This window comes from Erpetoichthys calabaricus, chromosome 11 (assembly GCF_900747795.2).
Source record: "Erpetoichthys calabaricus chromosome 11, fErpCal1.3, whole genome shotgun sequence".
NCBI classification, from domain to species: domain Eukaryota; kingdom Metazoa; phylum Chordata; class Cladistia; order Polypteriformes; family Polypteridae; genus Erpetoichthys; species Erpetoichthys calabaricus.
Genome location: NC_041404.2, coordinates 162,912,333 through 162,932,743, shown reverse-complemented (window position 1 = coordinate 162,932,743; position 20,411 = coordinate 162,912,333). Strand labels below are relative to the sequence as shown.

Below are 20,411 nucleotides of genomic sequence, written 5' to 3'. Positions count from 1 at the left end.
ATTGTGTAACCCCCACAGCTGTGTGTCCATGTTCATTGGACTTTGGCTTCAACTACACATGCAGCACTGCAGCGCGGATGTTTGAACTACCCAGAAGCATGTTGTATTGCATAATCTTCTCGTCATGTAATCTCCAAATTCCCTTCACTTTTTGATTTACCCTTGTTAATTCTCATCCAAGAGTGTCTTCCAGTCCATTTTTGCCACTCTGAATTCTCAAACTACATGAACAAATATGGTACAGCTGGCATGATTAATCCAAAATTACCACAACAAGCCTACTTTTCTAGACCTACAGTGCATAAAGTTAAAAATTTTGGCCCTTTTGGATTCAGTATGGACATGGATATGCATAACTGTCATATAACATTTCTTGAAATCCTTGCTGCAGACTTCCCCACCAACAAAGTTACACAGCAAACATTTGAACCCACTTTCTCCAGCATATAGACACAAAGAGGTAAAGCGTATGCCAGCAGCAATGGGTGTAAGGGAAAGCTGGCATCCCACAATGGTGTGAACTCAAGGGCACACCACATTCACTTGTAATGGACCACTTCGAAGTCAACATCCAATCAAATGGTGTATTGTAAGACAACACGTGAACTCCACACCAAAAGCATACTGGGAGGGAACCTGTAATAATACAAAATACAGGATGAAAAAATGTTATTTAAATGAAAAAAATAATCTATTTGACAAACATGAACATTACAAAGCTTGAGAAAGATGAACATTTACAATAAACTTGGAGCTACACCAAGCCAAACAAGCATAAAAGCCGACAAACACAGGAACACAAAACTGTTGACTTCCAAGTACGGGGTTTGAGCTCCCTACACACTTTGGTGCACCCACCAGATAGAAGGTTCCATTATTTAAAGCAGAAGCAAATAAGGGGATTGAAATAAACACATCTGTTTAGTTACAACTGAACTGAGGTCATTGGTTTCAAGGAGATGATAAAAACTAACCCAGGAAAACAAAGCTGGAAGGCTAAATCAAAGATCTCTGAACCATGGCTGCTGAGAATTAAAAGCACACAAAATCAAAACACAACTGGTCAACCTTTGTTGTCCATGTAAAAGCAATATTTTCATGGTGATGGCTGAAAAAGCTGTGAACTTCTACAATAATCCTAATAAATTCTCACTAGATTAACTCCTCTTTTGAATTTATGATCAATATCTACCCATTTTCGGGGGCTGGCCTTTATGGGGAAACTGACCAGTACTGGGCTTAAGGCAAACACCAAAACTAGAAGATACACTAGGCAACTTTTATGCACAGTACAGGTGGAGGAAATTTCCATATTAATTTGGAAAATGAAAAAAACTACACACATGGTGAGTAACCAGGTTGGGGGGTGGGTTTTAAACCTCCCAGGGTCCCCAAAAGTGAGTGGCAGTAGTGTTGCCCTTTACCAATTTAAGAACACAATTCAGTAGACTGTGTTGGCCATGTCTGAATTTCAGGTACCGTAAGAGAAGTGAACAGAGGTATCAGAGTGAAAGTCAGTCCTCTGTGGGTTTAAGCCAACATTCTCCATGACAAAAAGTACAACACAAAAATGAAGAGAAGTGTAAACATTTAATTGACAAACAAGTGTTTAACAGCCCATGTTTATTAGGGTTACAAAATATTGTTTCCACCTTCTTTGTGTACATTATATATACACAAACACACACACACACACACACTTTGCCCAAACGTTAATAAATACAAAAATTGTTAATAGGAAAGAATTCTGAATCAAAAACAGTAGTGACGTTAACCTAGTGCAAAACAGGTTCTCAGCTGTTGGTTTTAGTGCCTGCATTCCATTTGCTTTAAACTGATTTGACTTAAGAGCATAACACAATAAAAGACTTGAGGATAACACGACAAATTCCAAATGGGAATTAACAGCTTTGAATGTTGTGGGCACAGACTTGTATATGAGACGGCACACAAGTAGCTTCCAAAGAAAAGGTGCTTCCAAGGTCCCGTTCAAGTCCGTGGCTCCCATATCCAGTTTCTTTTGAGCAAGCCACAGCTTTGCTCTGAATGCATACTATTACTTGAGGGCAAGCCCTAAAATGCCTCCCAATCAGAACACGTCAAACAAGAATAGGCACAAACACACACCAATAAAAAAAAAATAAAATATTGCTGCCCTTAAAAACAGACGCAAGAGGAAACTTGCATTCTCTTTAACTACACAAAAACAGTAAAGTCATTTGTAAAAGGAAGCAGCATTAAAAGTGTCAGTAAACGTCACTAAAAGCACTTGTCGCTGCTACTGTAAACAAACAGTCATCTGTAATTTAAAGAATCGTCACAATATTGTGCATAACTAGCTTTAAATTGAGTAAGCCCTTTTTGTTCATATTTGACGTATTGCAAAAATGACCTGCAAGGTGCAGCCAAAGTTCTTTTGCTACTTATTAAGCAAGAAAAAAAGCGAATAAATGCCTTCAGAACTGTAACTGCAAGAGCATTGTGTCTAACAAAGGTATTCAGCATTTCAAAGTGAACTGCATGCCACACTGAAAAACTAGAAACTTGTGTTGTGATTTCACACAAAACAACATTATTCTGCATTATAAAAATGCAGAGTTCCGACTTTTAATTTAAATAAACAGCTCTTCTGAGGTTATCAACTAATTGTGTACAACATTTCAAATCAAACAAAAAAAAATATACACAAGGATCCCCACATATGCTTATATAACAAATTGATACACGTGCATTGATGCTCACTGGCACTAGCCAGTGCACATTACATGGGTAACGGGGTGTGGTGTACAGTAGACACACTTTGGGATGGGGGAAGAATTATGAGGGGGATGTTGAGGGTTTCATGTATAAAAACCATTTTACATGGAGATTGACCAGCACTGAAATAAATTTATATTATTTCTATATATCAATATATATATAAATATAAATACATATTCTATCTATATATATATATATATATATATAAAAAAAACTATCAATTTCCTTAGGCAACCTCAGTTCATGTCTTGTCATTTATATGCATAAAAACTCCATTACAAATGTAGTATTTACAAATATCATAATACACAGAACATACCAGACCTAGCACATTAATGTTCCAGAAATCTGACTTCCATCAAAGTTTTTCAAACAATTACACCAGCTTGTGTGTCTCTTTTCATTTTCTAATATAAGCCACTCAATACTCTAAAGAGGTTAATATAATAATATTAGAAAAGCATCAAGTCATATTGGAAGATATTTAAGAAAAACAAATCCACAAAATTCACCTCAAGACCATCATCCTGAGAATGAGACACTCTGAACAACTTTGTTGGTAAATAGAAGGGGATGTGAAATTTACATAATAAAAATGAACAATGACAGACGCACACAAAATTGCTGATCTCTGTGCAGTCTAACAGAATCAAATGAGTGAAAGAACAAACCAGCAGTGGTCTGCCATTTCCAATGTTTCTAATGCTCAAAAACAAATAGTAACCAACAGGAAAACTGACACCTTGAAACATGCTTATGAAATTTGAAGTCAGACTCTTGAAAAGTAACTTATCCCACACAACATCTTTTTTTTTTGCCTTCTACACCTGATCAGGTGAAGGATACCCTTTTGGTCATTTTGTAAAACATTCTACATAGGGAAACAGGAGGATCTCTGTGCCTTTTAAACTCAAGTTTCACTCACCCATTCTCTCTCTCTCTCTCTCATTTTTCCAATCTGAGGAAGCACAGCTTTAATGAAGCAGTAATGCTGAACAGTAAATTTTTCTCTGTATAATCATGATCACCTGTTTTTCTTTTCTGCAGTCTATGTGACACGACTCCCTTTTCTTCATATATATTAAAAAATAAAGTTCAAGAAGGTTTAGCAAATTAATATAAAAGAAAATGTACATTCCATGTAGCTTTTCAATTTACAGATTTAAAAAAAAGATCTGGGGAAAAAAACACAAGCAAAAATGTTGAAGGAAGTAAGGAAAGGCAAACTGCAGAGATGTGCTGGCAGAAAGATAATCAAGCCAATCTGGTAGTTTGCCTATTCCCCCCCCCCCCCCCCCCCCCAATAAAAAAACATTAAACCACAACCCCAATTTGTTCCAAGGAAGTGAATGCTGTCTTTCACTTTAAGAAATAGTCCAGAGAGGTGAACACCAGGAAGTGTGGGGCTCTTGACTCTTATAATGTTGAGATCAACCCCTGGTGGTAATATAGGCAGATTCTGAACAGTCTAGCCTTGACTTGCTGATATGTTTCTTTTTTTTTTTTTTGCGTATTTAATTTTGCATACATAGACAGGCAAACGTCCCATGGAACTTTTTCACATTCGTGAGCCTCTTTCTTGCAGAATCTGAAAAACAAAAATCAGCACACTGGGTAACACTGCATTTTTGAGTGCCCTTTAATTCAAGTTATGCAAAGAAAGTTAAGTAACATTGATGTGTTTCCTTCATTAAATATGACCAAGTGTATTAGACTTACACCACCAGTTTAAAAAAAAAAAAAATGTGTCACTTGCCCACACCATTACCTGTTACCCAAATTCTCCTGATGCTGCTGCTGTTCAAAATTCAAATTCAAGACAGAGGGCCTCACATACAACCAAGCAACCTGACTTTCAAACATATAACAAATCATCATCATCATGTTAGCAAGTCTCCAAAGGGAAAAACCTCTAGCATTTAAAAAATTACATACGCAAGAGAAGGCAGAGCCAATTCTTAAGCTAAAAGTGCAGATCTAAACTCATTTGGTCCATCTTGGGAGTGAAGTAGGGCTGGGATGCAAGTTCAAATATGACTGCAATATGTACCAAGACTGATTCTGTATACCAGATAACAGTTTGGCAGCACAGCAATATCAGATGCCTTAAAAAAAAAAAAAAAAAAAAGATCAGACATAGTATCTTTCTATTATAACCATACCATGGAATCACTTCAGAGTAAAATATCAATATGGATATGCAGTTTATAATCACATGCCACAGTATGTCCTAGAACAGTTGAAAGGTGGCTGTCCTGCAGCAGAAACCCTAATGGGGCAATTCCAGAACAAGAATATGCATTTAATTTTCTCCACACAGGTTGTGTCTTCTGAAGTATATGGCACATATTCTTCCGAATATTAAAACCCCCCACAGCACATTATTCCTTTGGAGTAGATTTTAGGTTTGACAAACTTCAAATGACTTCCCTACATGCCCGCCTTCCCCTATCATCATCATAGAGAGAGAGAGAGAGAGGGGGGGGGGGGGTGGAAGAGGGGTTAATAAAAAGACATAGTAGTATTATTAATGTGACATGTGAGAATTCTGAAACACAGAAGCTCCTAGTGCTACCTAAGGGTGGTGGGAAGAACGAATACTGGGATAGCCATGGGGATTGCTGGGAGTCAGAAAGCCTTGGCAGTAAGCTCACCGTGGCATTTCAGTTTGAAATTAATCAGAGTCATTCATATCTGAATCTGTTTCTTCATCCTCACTCTGAATGTCAGCATGCAGCATGCAAGAGTAACAAAAACAGACAGACAAGAAAATAAAAAATAAAAATAATGACACATGTGGAAGGACTTTTCAGCATACCCTGCTCCCTGGGAAAATGACGTGGCAGCTTGGGTTGTGGCACAAAATTTCAAAATACTAGACAAACTTTTAAAACTGAACATATTACTCAGCCAACTACTAGGCATCCACTGGTTTAAAAGTAATCTATCCACTTCTTTGTGAAGAGGACCAAAGTGTATCCGTTACACACTGAGAAACAGAAGAGATACATCCTTGTCTATTTGTTTCAGTAGAGACGTCCTCTAGATAAAAAAAAAACTGACATAGTAATAAGCTGGCAAGGACTGTGAAAGAATGCCCTGTAATACCACTAGTATAGGGGGTTATCAGTATTAATGTTCACACAGTTATATTGGGAGAGCAGGTGGCACTTCAATAAAGCCATGTAGTATTTTCACTATGCCTGTTTTGTTTGGGAAAGATGCACACAATGTCTTGGGATTGCAGAAAGCTGTTCATGGAGGAAGAAGTCACAGAGAAAATAGGAAGCAGGTATATGCTCTGTGGGGAACTGTATTTTAAGAATGTGGCAAGTGATCCAAGAAAGTGAGGGGACTGTGAAGCCACTAGGAGGCAGTATTTCCCTATCCAATGCAATTCTATTAGTAAGAATTAGTGGGATTTCTACCAGAAGCACATGGCTGTCCATCACAGCCTCTTCTTAAGCCATACAAATACGTTAGTTTGGTATGCTTCATCATTTAAGAGAGTACAAGCTATTCAAAAAGAGAACTGTATGGTATTTGGAACAAGTCACAAAGAAGTGTAACTGAAAGTAGCACTTTGAAGAAGGTCAAACCAGAACTTTATATTTTAGAAATACTGCGAGAATGGGAAACAAGGTACATTGTGCTGAACAGAATTTTCTCACAAAAAACACCCATTGAAAAGTTTTTATAGAGGCTGGGCAAGTCAGTTAAACCACTGCTTTAAGAGGGGTGAGCAAATTACTGTGAAAATTGGTAGGGTGGGAGTGTGTAGGTCTGTAGCAGGAGAAGACTATTCCTCAAGAGCACAGACTTCCCACACAAGATGTTGTGCATATTCCTGTAAAACATTCATATGAGTGTGAATCTTACCTTGGCCTTCTCACTTGGTTCACTGTTTGTGCCGCATGGGGCGTTATGCAGCTCCTTTGAAACAACGCACAGAAATTCTGCCTGATCTTCATTTCCATAATTATAAGAAGAACCAATGCTGACCAGCTATGGGGGTGGGGGGGGGGGGGGGGGGGGAGAAAAAAAAACAATAGCAACTGAATATTTGGAACAGAATACTTGAGCAGTCAGCCAATGAAGGGGAAAGGAACCTCCTAGCATGGAAACAGTTAAATAGAGAAGAGTCAGTGAGAGTGTATCCTTGGCATATGCTGATCTACCTGTGAGGATACTCATGGTACACCATGCTTCAGTTGATTTCTTCTGAAGTTTTAACTTTAACTGGACTTGAAACATTTAAGGAATTGGTCCAAACACTTTGACAACTGCTGGAAGTTAACTGTTTGTTATAGGAAAACAGACAAGAGGGAAGCTCAGTGCCCTAGTAGCTCCCAACACAAAAAAACAGAACTGGCTCCTAGCACATTCTGCACTGATCCTGAAGAATAGTTACAACAGTTGTTTTTTACTATTAGTGAACTAAGTCAAAGTGACAAAGAAAAATATATATAAATAATACACATACATACACACCTGGAGTGTATTTAATATTAGTAATCTATTCAATTTAAACATGTGATGACTCACACCAGTGTTATTTATTATAGCACATTTCAAAAGATGACTGGGAAGAATTTTTCAGTGCAGCAGTCTCTACGATGGGACAACAGGAGGAAAAAAAAAAAAAACAATTTTATATTTACATATAATGAAGTGTTAAGGAGACTTAATGGTAACTTGGGATGGAAATGTGTTTCTCACTTTATACAGCATTCTCTGCTAGACATGTTGGCAAATATCTATCATGTAACCAGTCAGAATTTAAAGAAAATCAATCTACATTAACTATTCTGCTCCAACATGAAAAGGGCTAATGCGAAGAATGCTGAGGGGAACCCATTTCCTTAGGCTGTGTCTCTATTCCCCAAAACTGAATAGAAAAACTGCATTGTTGGAAAAAGACTTAATGCATCAACGGGATATGGTGTGTGCCGTTTGAGTTGTATGAATTTGGACCAACTAATAGTGACAGACTATACTGCAGATATCTATACTCTTACAAGAGCAAAACAGCACAACAAGAAAATTTAACCAAACAACTCCTGGTCTTTAAATAATATTACTAACCGAAACTGATAATAAAATTAGCCCTCAAAAACTACGGAGTATCAAGTATTGTGAATGCATACTAAATGTAGACTTTCAGATATAAATCAAGTGAACCTTTTATACTGTACCCTGCAGTGGAGGTAATGCCTCCCAAAATGAAAAGTAGTGCACACTCAGCTGAATAGTCCCCACATTAACAACTCATGACACAAGCATCACCTAGACATTTCACTTTCCTTTTGTTTCCATTAGCAGGAATTGGGAATTACCAGGTAAACAAAATAATACAACGGTCCACCAACAAATACAATTTTGGACACATCATACAAACCAGATGACCTGACATTGATTTCAGTGAAGTTTTCCAAGCTAGCTGAGACAAACACTGACTATCACAGAGCAACAGGAATACTAAAATATTGTCCTTAACTCTAAAATGAGACATACGGCATATTCATTTCATCATATTAGGAGTATTTCTAATACAGTACATGGGCACCTTGAGATACTGAGAACTGAATGGGGGGAAAAAAAAAAAAAAATGGCAGAGCACCTCATTACCCAGATACACTCCAAAACTCATGAATGGCCCTTTACTGTGTCTGCCGGTATACAGTATGTTGTGAGAGTTCCACTAAGGAACACTTTTGTGAAATGCACAGTGAATCCCTTTAGTTATGAAAACTTTTAAAATTAGACCTTTGACTCATAATTACACAGGGAAGCAATGACATAAATTCAAGAATGGAAACACATGCAAGTAATTAACTTTTTGCACCTTTTCATATATTTTAAAGGGTATATTCTACATACCATTGACATCCTTTTCTGTTCATAAAACCTTTATAGTGAACAATATCCCTGGGTGGTGTACAAATCCAAAGATAAGTGTGGAAACAGTTGTAGTCTTTTTTAAAACAAGTGGTACTAGGCAGGTAAAACAATTTGTTCACATTCACACAGAGGATCAGCAATTGAACTGGTAACCTCGGAGTGGCCAATGCATTGGCCAATACATTACATTGCCTATATTATGGAAGCAGAGAACTCCGGACACTAAGTTTGCATTTGCATACAGAAACACCCATTTATGTTCTGCAGTTTTAGTTAAAGAACAAGGAATAAGCACGTATGCCAGTCCAAAGACGTACTGGCTTACGATTCAGAGTTCACAGAACAAACAACGGTATTGGACTAAATATTTTGATACTAGTTGTTACACTAGCCTTTGTTGCATAGTAAAAAACTCAAATGTTGCTACAATTTTCAAGTAAAGGTTGAAGCACCCGTTTTAAAAAAAAATAAAAATAAATAAATAAAAAATAAAAATAAAAAAGGCCACACAGCTAAGCTATTGATATAAGTTACGCTCATGGGGTGTTGAACAGTTTGACATAATTGCTGGATAGGGCAAAAAGACAAGTCGAGTCGCTTCACATCCCAGAAAACAGATTTGTCCATCCATGTTTCTTTATTTGCCAAGCTCACTATTTGATCTTTCTCTGGACAGCATATGCCCTCACTCACAGAATAATGGGGTACAGTTTGTAAACAGGGTGCACCTCTGGCATTGCCATGAAAAGCGCTACAACCCTCTACGCTCTCATTTGCAGGCAATGGAGGGGGCAGGTTGAGACAGACAACAGCAGATTACTGCTTTAACTAATTACATGGTTGGTGGCAACATCAAGTAGCACGTTTCTCATATTACTGCTGTGGGCAAATGAGAGGGTGTCTGAATTCTGTTTTTGGTCCTGTCAAAGCTAGTACAATGCAAAGCTGTATTTACACAGTAGAATGGCACAGATCTCAGAAGCTCATGTGATGCTCAATAAAAGGTGGCACTGGTCAACATTTGCTTTGTTTAGTACTTCAGAAAGCAGACAGATGGGATAAAATGAAAGCAAAAATGTAAATTGTAAAAAGCAAAAGAGTACAAGTGTCAATAAGTCAAAGATAACAGGATCAGGGTACACATTTAGTTCTCAGAGAGTTTGTATTCATGCTCTTTAACAAGGTGTGTTGCACAATGAAGGTTTTGACTAAAAGCTTCTGGAACAAACCAACCAAGTTTGGGTGTCCAGTGAAACTCAATTAGGCATGGCCCATCATGACTTGTTAGGGCAAAAACATAAGAACAGCTTGGGAATTTTTGAAATCGGATGCTGAGTAAAAGACAATTTGGTCTACTTTGTTGATGTAGCCACCACTGAAATGGGCAGACTAATGGATAAGTGAGCAAAGCGACTATAATGAGTCAACAATCTTGACAAGTAACAATGCTATGAGAACAGCAATACTTATCAAAAGTGGCCCAGTTCAAGATAGGTACTAACCACTGCATACCAGGAACAAGACCTGTCATTTTGGAGAGGCTCTGACCCAGTCATCTAGCCATCACAATTTGGCCCTTCTCAAAGTCCCTTAAATCTCTATGCTTGCCCATTTTTCATGTTTTTAGCACATCACCTTCAAGAACTGTTTACTTTCTGCTTTATATATCCTACCCATTGACAGGTGCCATTGTAACAAGGTCATCAATGTGATTCACTTCACCTCTCAGTGGTTTTAATGTTGCGGCTGAATGGTGCGTGTATAAGATTTTTCGAAAGAGTTTACCTATAAGGTGCAGGACCTAGAAAAGCTGGTTTATTCACTTGTTTCAAGAATATTCTATCACAATACTTTTATGTTCATGCCTATTTCTAACACCTCCCCCCCACCCCACCACAAGACAACCTCCAGCTGCAGATGGCTGCCTCGGTTCTATTTTTAATTTGTGTTTCCATATACTGCTATCTTCAGCTCTGGGTTCCTCCAAACATGCATCTAGACTGCTTTCTAAGGCAGGGGTGGTGTGCGAGGGTATGCCACACACACACAATGTTTTAGACACTTTGGTTGGTGGGATTTCGGTTACAGGTAAATTTGCGGGGTTGGGTTTGTTGCTGGAGGGTTTTATGTAGATATTTTTTATTCTTCTGGATATTCTCTTTTTTTTTTTTTGCACACCTATGGCAAACCACAATATATTAACTTTGAATATCCACGGCCTTGGATCCAACACAGAAGAGGTTTAGGGTGCTTGTGTGTCACAACAGGATTGATGAGGCCTTATTACAGGAGACTAAGTTTCTGGCATGCTACAAGCTCAGACTTTAGAAGAGCTACTCCCCTTGTCAAATCTGTCCTGGCTAACTCTCAGAAACAAGGCATAGCAATTCTATTTCATTACAGTTTCCGTGGTAAAATTTGGAAGACATTTTTTGACAAGTACATAAGGTTCTGCTGTGTATTACTTGAACTACAGCAAAAGAAAAATCACCTTCTCCTCTCATATGTGATTAACTAAATTTTCCCTTTAAGAGACTAGGACGTTATGTGCATTTTGCCACCCCAACAGCCTGCCCCTCATTCAATTAGATCACTATATAAACCTGTGTTGGTTTAGATTCTTCATGACTTATTTTATTCACCATACTATCATTTACATTTGAGGTATGACCATATTTTTACCATGCAATCATTGGCAGCTTCACTGTCATACTCAAAACTGAAACTAGCCTCATTCTATTGGCTCTTTCAAGGATGCTCCTACTTTTTAAATCCATCTAGGGAGCCACCAGACATTTCCCTTCATTCCAACAAAGGAGTTATCCCAATGACTAGAATACATTTCCCTCACTTTAAGAGCTCTGCAACGACTTCCCCTTGAAATAAACAATTGTTGGTGTTTAGATCCCCAATTTTCACATTCTTATTAAAAACTAAAGTAGTCCATCCAATACATTTTCTACCCTAATCTGTGATAGATCACATTCTTTCCATATTTTGTCCTAATAATGTCCCAGGTTAGAGCTGGTAGTGGCCTGCCATTTTTTGTCTTCCTTGACTGCCATCGAAGCTGGTATGACTGCCCCTAGATTACCCTCTCTTCTCCCCTTCCCAGCACTAAAAGCAAAATCTCTTGCTGCCAACTTGGGGCCTTTAATTTGCTACACGTTACAGACCTCCCTGAGGTATAAGTTTAGACTTCAATCCTTTTTATCCTTTCACCTACATATTTTGGCAATATTTCTCTGTCTTTAGGTATCCCCTTCCTTTTGCTTTACAATTTTTGCAACTCTATATCCCTTACCATACAACCGGTAGCATCACTATTATGCTCATCTGTGCAAACTTTAAGCCTTTATCAACTTTGTTTGGTACCGGGGACTTTCCTTGATGCTTCCACCCAGAAATTTCCACCAGTATTTTATGTTCATCTAAAATTCCTAAACTGTGCAACAGTTAATTTAGGTTACTGTTCTTATTTTACTATGCAAAAGTGTTCTGCCTTAAGTCTGTCTTTTGATCCCAAGTTCTTTTATGCATATATTTTGGGAATGCCCCAGTCTCTAGTTTCTGGATGTCTATTGCCAATTTTCAGGCTGACTGCCTTAACACACTACCTTGCACAGCTTTCCACAAATAAGCAATTTTGTTTAGTTTTTAAGGTTTGTTTGGGACATGGCTACTAATTTTAACATAATACACATTACCATTTTTCAGTGATCTTTTGTAGAACATCAGTATATGCATGCATGAAGTATTACATAAATCCTCCTCAAGTTAAGGGGCTGTTGAGTTTAGCTCAGCCGATACACTTCTAAAGAATAACTCAAACATGGCTATAAAAGGATTATGAACTTTATTTCAGGCTGTGTCTGGCAAAGACCACTACCAACTGGACACGATAACACCTACCTTATCTTTAAAGTAATGAGATCATTAGAAGTGCAGTGCTTAGATGTACATCTGAGTATAAATTGTATATTCAGTGTTTATAATGTCTACAAAAATAGTAAGAGCTAAGGCATTATTAGAATCATGTTCTCTTTGTTACCAAGCTTTTGCCAAACAGAGTGAAGCTCACTTCAGTCCCTTGCTACCATGCTACTTCAGTATAGTTTCCATTTAACAACAGTTCAATACAGAGTGTGTACATGGGTATAAGGAACATTATAATACATGAAAAAATTAGCTATTACAAGTTAAACTTAACAATATTTGTATATTTATAACTTTGTGTCTCATGAATACATTTGTAAATACTGATAGAGGTCAGTTAAGTGTCAAGGATGACATACACTGCTGAAAAGAACACAAATCTATTTCTAAAGGCTTAAAAGTACATACAGGTAAACGTTTTTCATCCTTAGTCTAACAATTTCAACAATTATTTAAAATGTATAGAAAATGTTTATTTCTTTCTGCATTAAGGTTACAAATCAACCATCAACTTTAGTATAAATGAAGTAATGAAAAACAATTTGTAAAAGGACTTCAGAATTTAAGCACACACTTGTTATGTATGAATGTAACCAAGAATTCATTAAAATACAATGACAAGTAGATGTTTCCCCTCTTTATAAAATTTAGAAGTATAATTACTACAAAGGATTTTACCATGAGCCTCCTCTCTCTCTTTTTTGTTTTTTTTTTTTTTAAATACAAAAATAGTTGGACAACGCAGAATAAACAGTGAAAAGCAATGAATGGAGGAAAATAAAGCCATGTGCCACTGGAGCTAATGGAAAAACCACTGACAGGTCCAAAACAACCAAAAGCCAACAGTGCAATGGAAGAAGCAGGAAGTCAGGAAGGCCATGCAGATAAAGTTGAAGAGGGAATTGTGGGAATGGTGGGACACACCTCACTGCTGCGGTTCTGGAAACCGGTCTCCTCTCCCTTCACTTCCCTCGACACAATCAGCAGAAATTCTGACTGGTGGTCCCTCCCGTAGCTGTACGGGGAGCCTATACTGACAAGCTGCAACAACCAATCAGAGCATATAGTTGGATCACTTGGTTTCAAAATGACACCGGAGCCCACCTCTCCACCTGTAAAAAAAACACTAGAAAAATTGTCTAAAAAATGTTTGCTACTTTATTAGTATGGGGCTAAATTCCAAACAGAGAAATCTGGAAATTTATGCTGGATATACAATGGACACATACCTGCTGAATAAATGGCTGGAGGCTAGCACTCCTCAAACAGCACTTTCATCTTTTCTCATGCAGGGATGGAGCAGAACTCAATACAAGTCTGAAGAGCAATGATATCTGTGAATGAGCCTTTTTACTTATTTTTCCATCCACTTACACCAGAATTTTCTCTTTTTTTTTTTTTATATAAACACTACAGTAGCTTTCATTTAGTTTCATCAATAAAGTTGGCACTGGCCAGTGCATACAGGAGCCCCCCCCCCCCCCAAAAAAAATCATATGGCAATTACAGTACCTGAACAAAGGTCACAAGCTAAAAGGATCATCCCAAACTCTACCTAAAGGTAAACATTTTTTTTTAACTCCTCTCTTGGGTATGCAAAGTTCCACAATGGCGCTTATCATCACAAGGGGCCTCATGTATAAACAGTACATACGCACATGACACAGGATTTAGGAAATATACCAAAAATTACTGCAAATCGTTTATAAATTTAAGGCACTTAATTGTAATCATACTGTAACAATATATAAAGTATCTATCTATCTATCTATCTAATGGTGCACTGACTAGCCAAACCATTCCAACTACCATAGCTGCTTTAGCGTACAAGACATTGCAAATGGAAAGAAAAAAATCAGAAGAGGGCACACATTTATAGATGATGATGACTGCCTTCTAAGTCGATTTTGATTTCCAAGAGCTATTCTCTTAGTGCTGTTTGCTGAACTAGTGCCAGCCTTCCAAAGGACCAGGTAGAGTACAATTTCTTAAAGTTTGCCTTTGCAAGTTCTGTCCACCCTTGGGTTTTTAGCCACAGGAGCTTTTCAATGTGAACATGTTGACCGATCGGGTATTTCACAAACATCACTGGGATGGTATTATCTGCTTGTCATCCAGATATATAATATTTCCTTACACTGTGGTTGAACATCAACGTGCAATTCGCAGCAACGCCTGGTTTTCCAAATGTAATCGGAGCAGTCAACTGCATGCACATTACTATTCCAACGATTCTGGACAAGTTGCATCAGCCAGGGATGAATCGCCAAAAGAATGAGCTTGTATTACGTCATCTATAGCAAGAGGACCTATTAAAGCAGCAATTCTGCACTGTCACATGCACTTTTTCTTTCCCCCAACTAGCACAGCAAAAGGCAAACAGTCCTTTTAAACATAGCAAGTCACCTCAAAGAGCTTTGTAATGACCAGAGAATCTATCCATTGTGGCAACTGGTGCCGATGCCACACTATAAAGGCACCTTCAGAGAAGATATCCGCTTATGTAAACAGAAAGCATTTACACTCAATGTGTTGCTCTATAGTCCTCAGAAAGTGATGCATTGTGCAAGCATCTAGCGTGCTACATAATGTGGCACACAATTGTGGCTTGCTCATACTTAAACAGATGTAGTATGATGAACGTGACCCTGACCCATCAAATGATCAGCCAAATCAGACAGTTACAACTTTGTTTGAATGTAATTAGAGATGCAGCATTTTTTTTAACGAACTCATTTAATTTGTGGTCAATATCACAAAGTATATCCCTTATATTCCTTAGTTCATTGGCCATATCTCTTAAAAACATCCACTATTGCATTTTGTAACTCCAGAACAACACCTGTCAGCACACAGCCAGATGGTCGCCCAGCAGTTTCCAATGCAGAGGTGTGTGGAGTCACACCTTTGACAAGGGGTCAGCTTTTGTAATATTGTCTGAAACAGAATAAAGAGCCTGCGGGCTACAACTCACATTTTTTTTGTCGACTTTGATATCTGACCACTTTTTTTTTTTTTTTTTTTTTTTTTAATTTCGGACACTGCGACTTTCTCAGCTTGAACTTTTGAATGTCTCCGCCATGCTATACCACTCTATTAATGTCCTTTGGTTGCTTATACCACTGTTTACGCCAACAAATAGTATGTTTTTCCTTGCCACCACTTCACATTCGCTGAAATAATTATTTTTCCCTATATGCTTTTGCGATTGTCTTTTAACAAAACACTGAATGGAAATGGCTAATTATATTGATTTGCATATTCAAATATGCAAAAGTCAGGGAGGAGTCGGGGTGGAGCTGTAGGTGCATGCATGTGCATTAAAACTGACGTTGATTGGGCTTTATAAAAGGGAAAGTACATGGAACTAAGTGAACGCACAGTTCTATGCATCTGAATTTTTTGTGCGTACGCACATTTCCAGTTTTGTTCGTATGGTATGTTTTAGTGTGAATTCTATGCACGTCGTTATACATGAGGCCCAAGATGACCAAGTCAGTTAGAGAAAAAACACACACATACAGCTGTGATCACTCACAAACCTGCTTCATACACTATGTAAAAAATGGGAAACTTTCTTCAAAAAAAATAAAAAAAAATAATAAAAAAAAATAAAAAATAAAAACATTTTAGCAAGTCAGTCAATATCAAACACTGAACTAGAAGGAAGGGTTTACCACTGCCTGGGACATGCTTATAGTCAGATAATAGAAGTGTATAGAAACAAAAACTGTTTACCTGCCATGCTTAAGGAGGCCATTACTAAAAAAATAAACTTACAAGCCTCACAATTCAAGGAGGCGCTAAAGAGTGACTGGGCATAAAACACATTAAAGCCACATACCACTTAAGAATGCTATTCTCTCAATGGCATTACAAAAGTCAGTAAACTAAGAAAGTGCAATAATTCAAGGAATGGAAACTGGTGCCACTGTGCCAGAGCATAAGCTACAGATGCAAATATTACTACTAATATGCCCTTGCTTAAGTCCCACTCCAGCAATGGAGTAAAGCACTTCCCTTTAAATGGAAAAAAAAAACAGAATTCCAGCCAGTTAGTCCACAATTGCAAAAATCCTTTTGGCTGAAGGAAACAATGTTCACGAAGTGATTTTTTTATTGAACAGTCTATTGATAAATCCAAGGCAATGGGAGGAAAATAATCACGAAATGTTACAAGTCTGACTAAATATTGAGAAAGTGCAAACCACGAGGAGAACCAAAAACTTGCTTATCAAAGTAATACACAAAGGAAATTCTGATAAAGCTATCATCACCTCACTGCAATTACACTCCAGCTCAACAAAATACTGATGAAAGTTGTCAGTTTTTAGAATCCTACATTTACAATGTTTAAATTAGTCATCATAACATAGCTGCTGGGCAAAAACCACATAGCAGAACACAGCCTTTATCCAATCACACCTACAGGCCAATATTGTGTCCTGAGTTCACAGGACAGCTGCCATCTGCCACCATCCCTAGACAAAGTTTACCTTCAAGGTTTCTTACCATTAGGCTAGAAGCAGGCCAATTAATGAATAGCTAGGAGATGAAACTCCCCGAAAAACACTTTGGGGTTAAATGCATTGGGGACATTCATTTGTGTGATGCATTTTTATTGGACCATGACATTTTAATGTGATGGGATATAGGAACATTCTCAGCTGAAAGTGTCTTTTTTAGTGGTGGGGAGTAATTAAATGCACAAAATCACTTATGGTAAACACATCCAAAATGTCAGAGACCTTGTAATTATTTTTAGGATCTTGAGCGGACATACTAATGCAGGAAAATCAGTTATGCCACCTTTACAAATGTACACCAACGAAAAAAATGACCAAGTATGCAATTGTGGGATAGGGTGAGAGATGTTTGGGGTTGGAAAAAACTGAGTGATGTTTCAGAATCTCTTGCCTCCTTTACAAAGACAGACAATACACCTCCACATCCTTCAAGAATGAATCTATGTACAGATGGGTTGAGTGGGACTACTGTTGTGCCCTTTAATACGGATACATAAAATAAAGAAATTGAATTAACATAAACATGAGAACAGGAACCAATACACATTTACAACCAAAATTATTTTCTTCCTGGTCAGAGAACTAGGGCTATAGGTCCTACAATAATTAAAAAACATTAAGAATTTACTTGTAAAGAAGAAAACATGAGGCAGCTTTTTATTCTAATTCTAGGGAACTGTGATTCTTGGCTACATTTTACCAAGCTTTGGTCTTGTGCAAGAAAGGACTCTTTCTCAAGGACTCTTTCTATGCTTGGACATTTAAAGTCATGTGCAGTACTACAGATGCCTTAGAACATGGGAGGGATGGAAAATTTAATAAAGACAAGAGTTCAATAAAAATCAGAAATTGACTTATGCTGTGGTTGTGTTCTATGTGGATTTTTGGAGTTACCACTTGTGATGTCAACTTCCCTCTTTGTTGTGGTCACAGGAATTTTTGCTTGCTGTACAGGGAGAAACAAGGCTATGAATTTGACATTTAGTCTCCACAAAATTCAATTAAACCTCTATTTTTACTTTTTGTAAAAATGAGCAAAACAAAACAGTGTATTGCAGTGCTTTAAATATATTTTAATCACAATTTTTTACCCAGACTTAAAAAAAAATGTTATTAAATGAGATGAAAAGTCAATATTACACCCCATTCAAGATAAATCAGGCAGCATTGTCCCACTGGGAGTTCACATGAAATTTTCCACTGGGAAATTCTTATTTCCCATCATGTGAAAGCATCATTACAGTTGACTTCTTCAAAGAGATTGTGTCTGAATGTTTACAGACCCTTTCATGGTATACAGCATAGTCAATGACTTTAGTAAACACTCATTCAAACAGGTTAAGAAGCCAGCAGTGGAGTTTCAACCTGTAACCAGATGCTATACAGGCTGTACTAACTGCTTTAAGAAAGTATTTATGCTTTTCTTTATTACATATCCTACATTGACTGCTCTGTGACTTTAAAATAATAATCTTTTTAAATCTCAAAATTTAAGTTCATACCTGTTCAAACTTCCAACCATCTGACATTGTTGAGACCATTTGGGTCAGCTCTTCTTCCTGGCACTGCAGGACTCTGTACACATGCTTCACAGGAACCTGGTGAACAAGTATAGAAAATGAGCCACAGTGCGAAAAAGGAAGACACGGTGATTTGTCTTGACAAGAGGCTAAATTCCTGCAGAAGGGCTATTGTAAAAACAGATACAAAATATTTGGGGAAGCACATGTTAAGTAATGCTCAACAAAATGTCCATAGCACATTTCTGATCATTTATTTCTACACAAAATAGTATTCTGAGACCACTCTCGCCCACTGAATGCTTACGATACATTAGCAAGACTCCAGAAACAGACGAGAGGCTCAATGTTTTCCCCCCAGATGTAGGAACATGACAAATAAATCAGCTTGGCTGTGAAAACTATATTCTTATTCTAAACTAGCGGTGATGGTTAAAAAGTAACAGCAAAAAGCAGAAATTTTAATAAACAGAACTCCTCTTGATACCTTGATGTATACAGGATCAGGTGGAGCTAGAGAGGAGGAAGGTCAAGGACTTAATTCAGCATTAACAAAACTTTGGGAAAAAAAAGTAACAATAAAATGTCTGAAATGTTAAGATTGAATTATTTAATAATGAAACACAAGAAAGTGTAAGTTTTCGGTTGTAGCGATCAGCTCTGAATAGTGCTTGGGGCACACCAACTGAGCCTACCAGTGATGTGTACACAATGCGGATCATTCACAACACAAGCACCACTGAAGGAACACTCAATTCACTCACACACAAGGGTAATATGACTACTTATGGCAGCAGGACATTGCACACATTTTGTTTCTCTCCAGACAGCCTGCATGTTATGCACAGTCAATTCTGCATCATAATATACACAGCAAGCGTAATTAATACAAAGGTAATTGGCAATCAAACAGTGTGCTGGTAAATCTGGTGAATTATTCGAAGCACTGGTCCTGAAAGAACATCAAGTGTAATATAACTAATCTAAATGGTTTAATGAAAAATGCAATTAGTGTGAATACATGTACTTGTACATAAAGCTCACATGACAATGATAGGCCTGGCCCAATATAGCAAAACTTAGTAAATGAATTGGACAAACCTGAGATGTTTTACTGTCTCGCTCTCTTATCCGGTCTTTTATTAATTTTATTAAGGATGTAATATTATAGAACTCTGCTTCTTCCAGGACTCCTAAAATAAAAGAAAAAGGACAACAAGGTTTTTGGGTTTCTCAATTTCCAATAAATCCACAAAGAAAGGATGCATCTTTACTAATATTTCTGATGAATAATGCCTCCTTCTAGATCCTACTGGGATGTTCAAATGATGGCCAGGTCTCTCTGCTCAAACTGATTATTCTCTGTCCAGTCACTTGAGCATGTCCAGCACAATCTATTGTTGTTCTTTTCATATAGGACAGACAGACAATGTCAACTGCCAAGCATGTCTCTTGAAACATATACTTTCACATTACCTTCATTTATATTTTTATTTTAAATGAACCAAACTTAACTTATTAGCTCAAAAACAAAGAACAAACCTTCTTCTGCCAAATCTTTATTGATGACAAGTTTCCCATGTCTCAGATAATTTAGGACTGGACCAAAATATGTGGGGTCTCTGTCTATTAAATAGGCACCAGTTTCATCCTAGAGTGTGAAGAGAAAGTTGTCATTAGATTTTACAAAGAAGAGGACTCTGAAGCCAAGAGAGGAAAAAAAGCAAACAGCTGACATAAGGGCTATAAGACAAAGGTAAACTTTCTG

At 37.5% G+C, this 20,411-nt stretch overlaps 1 protein-coding gene across 4 annotated transcripts in view; it reads right to left on the bottom strand.

Moving 5' to 3' along the window:
• Nucleotides 1–1,571: 1,571 nt before the first annotated feature.
• LOC114661250 (BTB/POZ domain-containing protein KCTD5-like) overlaps nucleotides 1,572–20,411 on the bottom strand; it is a 47,292-nt gene continuing 28,452 nt past the window's right edge. The window contains exons 2-8 of one of the 4 annotated variants that reach the window (XM_051933971.1): nucleotides 20,186–20,294; nucleotides 19,745–19,836; nucleotides 18,626–18,721; nucleotides 13,522–13,638; nucleotides 6,640–6,765; nucleotides 5,415–5,479; nucleotides 1,572–4,348 (exon numbers count right to left, since the gene is read on the bottom strand). In XM_051933971.1, coding sequence (XP_051789931.1) covers nucleotides 5,435–5,479; nucleotides 6,640–6,765; nucleotides 13,522–13,638; nucleotides 18,626–18,721; nucleotides 19,745–19,836; nucleotides 20,186–20,294 — 585 coding nt within the window. In that variant the 3' untranslated portion in view covers nucleotides 1,572–4,348; nucleotides 5,415–5,434. The remainder of the gene's footprint in view (nucleotides 4,349–5,414; nucleotides 5,480–6,639; nucleotides 6,766–13,521; nucleotides 13,639–18,625; nucleotides 18,722–19,744; nucleotides 19,837–20,185; nucleotides 20,295–20,411) is intronic. The other 3 variants (XM_028814464.2, XM_051933972.1, XM_028814465.2) reach the window with 3 other exon arrangements.